This window comes from Lactuca virosa, chromosome 5 (assembly GCF_052849685.1).
Source record: "Lactuca virosa cultivar CGN04683 chromosome 5, Lactuca_virosa_CGN04683_v6, whole genome shotgun sequence".
NCBI lineage: Eukaryota > Viridiplantae > Streptophyta > Magnoliopsida > Asterales > Asteraceae > Lactuca > Lactuca virosa.
This window is the reverse complement of record NC_136430.1, coordinates 163,182,803-163,188,263: the sequence shown is the minus strand read 5'-3', so window position 1 is coordinate 163,188,263 and position 5,461 is coordinate 163,182,803. Positions and strand designations below refer to the sequence as shown.

The window sequence follows — 5,461 nt, the reverse complement described above, 5'->3', positions numbered from 1 at the left end:
TCCTGGAAGGTTGTACAGTTAAAGGAAAGATGAATCCTCATGTCAATACTTTGTGACTTGTATCGATGATTACTCAAGGAAGAATGTGTGTACTTTTTGAAGACAATAGAAAAAGATGAAGTGTTGGGGCGGTTCAAGGAGTGTAAGGCGATGCTTAAGAAACAGACCGGGAACCATATCAGGTCACTCAGAAAAAAAAATAGGTTGGAGTTTTGCAAGGCTTTGTTTGGTAAATTCTGCAAAACCAAAGGTACATTGTGGCATCACACAATACGGCTAACACCAAAATAAAGCAGAGTGGCAGAACAAATGAACCAAACACTGCTGGAGCAGGCTTAATGCATGCGCTTATTTGCTTATTTATCGTAGTAATTATGGGCGGAAGTAGTTAAAACTGCTTGCTATCTAGTGAATAGATCTCCATCAACTGCAATTAATTGTAAGACTCGTCAAGAGGTTGTTGGATTAAGGTGTCTAAGCTCCTAAGTCAATTAGTATAACATTGATGAATAAGAGTAAAGTCCTTTTTAGGTTTCCCTCATAACCAAGAAATTGTTTAGGTTGATTTTAGAGAGAGATAAATGATTTATTAATATATTATATGACTAATATATTAATTATAAATAGTTATAATTAATTTAGAATTAATCAGAATTTATTTGGAGTTAATTTTGGGTTAATTAGAATTAATTAAAAGTTGAAGGACTATAGTTGTAATTGTTCAAAAGTTGAACAGACGACATGTTCTAGAACTATCCAGCTAGAGACGGTTTTCAGGCTCCTTTAGGAGTCTTCTGGAAGCCTTCATGAAGATAAACTAGGAACTTGATAATTACCTTATTTGAAATAATATTATTTTATGTTCAAATTAGGGTTTCTATGTGTTTCCTAACTAGCTATAAATACACTTAAGACTTGGAATTTTCTGTCAAGCCTTTCTAAGAGACCATAGCCAAAACTTTCATATCTCTTCCTTCTTTCCTAAATCTTTTATGGTTCTTGTGTTGTGGGTGTGAACCATTAGAGACTTGCACATAATTGAATCCAATTTTTCAAGAAACTATTGGATTGTTCAAAGGGTTTGTTTACAATAACAAATGAGAGGTATATCAATTAACCTTGTGAATTTTGATTTCAACTAGGGTTGGAGTTTTGTTGTTCAATTTTATGTTGCTTCTATAGAGTTATGACATAGATCCAAAACTAGGTTGCATGTACCCTTAAGAGTTTAAGATATTTTTCGTATTATTATATGTAAAACCCATCAGTGGTATCAAAGCATTATGTTGTCTAACATTTGAATGTGTATAAAATGAACTTGAACAATTGATGGAGAACAGAATCGTCATTCTGTTTCGTCGCCATGACCTGGTGCTTTTCAGCCACATCGTGGTCAACTGTCTGATCCACGATTTTTTCTTCTGCACGACGTGAAGCTTATCTTCCACGTCGTGGGAAACCTTCTGTTCAACGAATTTTTTTTATTATTTTATTGAAGATAATTGATTAGGATAATTACATTTAAAAATATTTTCTTAATTGGATAAAATCTGAATATTTAATTGGTAATTCAATCTCCTAAAATCTAGAGTCTTTGAATCCTCATAATTTGATTAAATTTAATTATTTGATTAATTAAAAGATTAATTTCGAAATTATCTATAATATAAATTTCTGAACTTTATTTTAAATGTTTAAAAATACACCCTTATACTTTTATATATTACACGTTTAATACTATATGTATACCATGAGTCAGTTGAATTGCTAGTATGCCTCATTCACGAAGCCATCCTATAAAGAGGGTATAAGGAAGCGACCTATAAAATAGCCGTTGAATGGGTGTCTATTCTCACCCACCGTTCTCCTGTATGGTGGAGGGTCATTAGTAGAACGGGTTCAATACGACATAATCACATTATAAGTATAATGCTATAAAGTAATAGAACCTTTTACAAAATTTCCCACTCTGGTTACTTTAAGGAAAATGTGAAAGTGTATGCTAATCCATGAAAACATACATCAATCTTTATGAGTCGTCAGTGGAGCGTGTGTGGTTAACCGACACACTAATTAGGAACTATAAAGTTGAAATGATGGCATAACTCAAAAATTATCATTAATTAATTGAGCGTGAGTGGTTTACCGGCACGTTAATTTGAGTTGATAAAAGACATTGAGGTTGTCGAGCATGGTTATTCACATCTTATTTGTGATTCTCAACATTCGAGTCAAAAAGCATAATCAAGACTAAACATGCCATTGATAAGATTCAATGAATCTCAAATGATCCAAGAATTTCATATAGATTGAAATTGGTAAAATGCATTACCCACCTTAAATGAACTCGTGATTAGATTACGGCATCCCTTTTCTTAATTTTGAATTTTTTATTGGACCCTAGCCTTGAATATTAGTTGAGGTTAAAATATCAAGGAGTGAATCAACTAACTAAAATATTGTCTTTATTTAAGAGAAATGTCTTCGTGTGATGAAGTTCCCCCTCCTCCTCCTTCAAGCCATAACTTCACTCTACTATCGGTCCTTGCTAAGGAAAAACTTTTCGGTACAAACTACATGGACTGGATGAGGAACTTGAAGATGATGCTTCACTCTGAGAACAAAGAATATGTTCTCACTACTACAATTCTAGAAATCAACCAAGAAACTGCCACTGCTGAGGAGATTGCTAACTATGGTCAACACATGGATGATGCCACGAAGGTCTCTTATATTATGATTGCAACTATGGCACGTAAGCTCCAGAAGACTTATGAGGATTACTGGCCATATGAAGTTAACACGAGCTTGTCTCAAGTGTTCCACAAGAAAGCGAGACAAGAGCATTATGAAGTAGTCAAGTCCCTGATGGCGTGCAAACTGAAAGAAGGGGAATTTGTGTGCACTCATGTGCAGAAAATGCAAAGGCATGTGGAAAGATTAGAAAAGCTCAATGTGAACTTTGATAAGGACCTTACCATTGACATGGTCCTTAACTCTCTGCCCATTAGTTATGATCAGTTCATCTTGACCTATCATTTGAATAATACAGAGACCATTATGTTGATTGAGCTTCACAATCTGTTGCAAACGGCTGAAGCGGGAATGAACAAGTCTCATTCCAACAGTTCTGTAAGTGCCCCTGTCATAGCTGTCCAACAAAGCAAAGGGAAGAAGATAAAGGGCCATACCCATCCAAATGGAAATGGATGGTCGATCATGTTGAGCCCAGTGGAACAAAAGAAAAGCCAAACTTTGACACCCCTCATGTTGCTGATCCAAAGGAATCTGTATGCTTTCATTGTGGCCAAAAGGGCCATTGGAGAAGAAGCTGCCCCAAGTACTTGCAGGAAGTGAAGGATGCCAATGCCAAAGCAGGTGTATTTTCTTCTGGTACGTATTCTATTTAAATCAATAATACTAATATTTCAAATTATTGGGTTCTTGATGTTGGATATAGTGTCTAAGTCCATAACTTTATTTGGTATGTACTTGACCCGACCCGACATGGTCCATTTGGGTTGCATGGCATTGCAATACTTGGATAGACTAAATGAGAGAAAGGACACTTGTGATTATTAATATATTATAAGTTCTAATATATTAATAATAATATTATTTAATTAGTGTTGATCAAGTATTAATTTATAATTATTTGGTGATCAAAATGAAACTAATTAAATATGTAGGGTTGATTATGACAATCATCTAATCTTTTATGGTGGATTTATGATCCATGGTTTATGGAGTTGGGTTATAACCATTTGGAGCTCCATGGATAGTTCATGGGAGTTACAAACCCATGGATCATTAGAAATGAAGAGTCATGACAATTAAGGCCATTCATGTGTAAACCCTAATTGTGACAACACTATAAAAGGAGCCCTATAGCTAGCAAAATCGGACTACTAGTGAGTTCTAAGAGGGCATAACCGATTTTAAGTGTTAGTGACATTCTCTCAAGTTATTCCAAGTCTTGTGGTGTTGTGTGAAGCATTTGAGGCACAACATTTGGGGTGCTATGCTCACAAAGTCTTCAAGGAATCCAAGCAACAAGAAAGGTATGTACTTCTACTAGTTTTATATTACATATTCCCCATGCCATGCTAGTTAGGAAGTAAACCTTGAAAAATCAAATTTGCATGTATATTAGAGAAAACATAGATTCAAGGTTTATAGGGTTGCATGTACACCATAGGAGTGTTAGAATGCTCAAAACCCATCAGTGGTATCAGAGCCTAGGATTGTTTTCTGTATATTTGATGCAAACTGCTTGAAAAATCGAAAAACTGTTCACTGTTCGACTGGACTCGCCGAGTGCAAGGGGAGAACTCGTCGAGTCCAAGACAAAATTCATCCTACTCGTCGAGTAGGATCATGCACTCGACGAGTAGGTGCGTGCTGGGCAGCTTTCCAAGTTTTGTTGCTGGAAATGGGCTAGAATCATTATCCCAAACTGTTTTGGACTTGTAAAATCTGTTTTTTAAAGTGGTAATGATTATGTTAACCCATTTCAAATGACTATTATCAATTTTCAAGTTTTATATGTGTTAATATGATTTCTTGATATTGTTTGATATGAATATTTGTTCTTATGAGTTTTAGAAGATCATAGGAATTGTGTGTAACCTACATGCTTGATTAATTCATGATCTTAATGCTAATGATGATGTCCATAACTTGTCCTCAAGTTATGGATAACCAAAAGTCACTTCTTTAAAAGTTGTCATTAAAGAATAGGAGGTTTCATAAAATGAAGAGTCTTCAACTTTATGAACCATTCAAACTCATAAGTTACAAATTGAAGAGTCTTGAAATAGTTTCAAAACTTTCCCTCCAGTTTTGGAATTTGTAAAGTCTTACACTTTAATACTTTAATTCCAAATTAAACCTTAGATTTTTAAAAGTTTAAAAATCAACACTTATACTATTTTTATAATCTTATTTATATAGATATGTATAAGAATAAGTCAATCTTACCGCAAGTAGGCCTCATTCACGAAGCCGATCTATAAGGGGGGTATAAGGTTGTTGCCTATAAAATGGCAGCTTAATGGGTGTCCACTCTCACCCACCGCTTCCTTGACTAGTGGAGGGTCGTTAGCCGAACGGGTAGGATAAAACTTCAACTCTCATTAAAAGTATAATGAATTATAAAGTAACTATACATTATTAATTCCCAATCTTAGTTACTTTAGGAAAAATGTGAAATAGGTGCTAGCCCATAAAATTACACTTTGCACCTTACCAAGTTGTTAGTGGAGCGTGTGTGGTTAACCGGCACACTAACAAGGACTAGTAAGTGTAGCAAAGGGTAACTTGACTTTATTATAGATCGGTGGAGCGTGTGTGGTTAACCGGCACATCGATTAGGTAATATAGTTAAGGGTACCAAGTCAATTTGTATGGTTATTCACACCTTGTTTGTGATCCTCGGCATCCCAGTCACAAACTTGAGAGG

General features: G+C 35.0%; 1 protein-coding gene across 1 annotated transcript; it reads left to right on the top strand.

Moving 5' to 3' along the window:
* The first annotated feature begins 2,478 nt into the window (after nt 1-2,478).
* On the top strand, nt 2,479-3,357 carry LOC145111949 (uncharacterized). The gene has a single exon (XM_079048184.1). It carries the CDS (start codon nt 2,479-2,481, stop codon nt 3,355-3,357), a length of 879 nt encoding a protein of 292 aa, XP_078904310.1.
* Nucleotides 3,358-5,461: the final 2,104 nt, after the last annotated feature.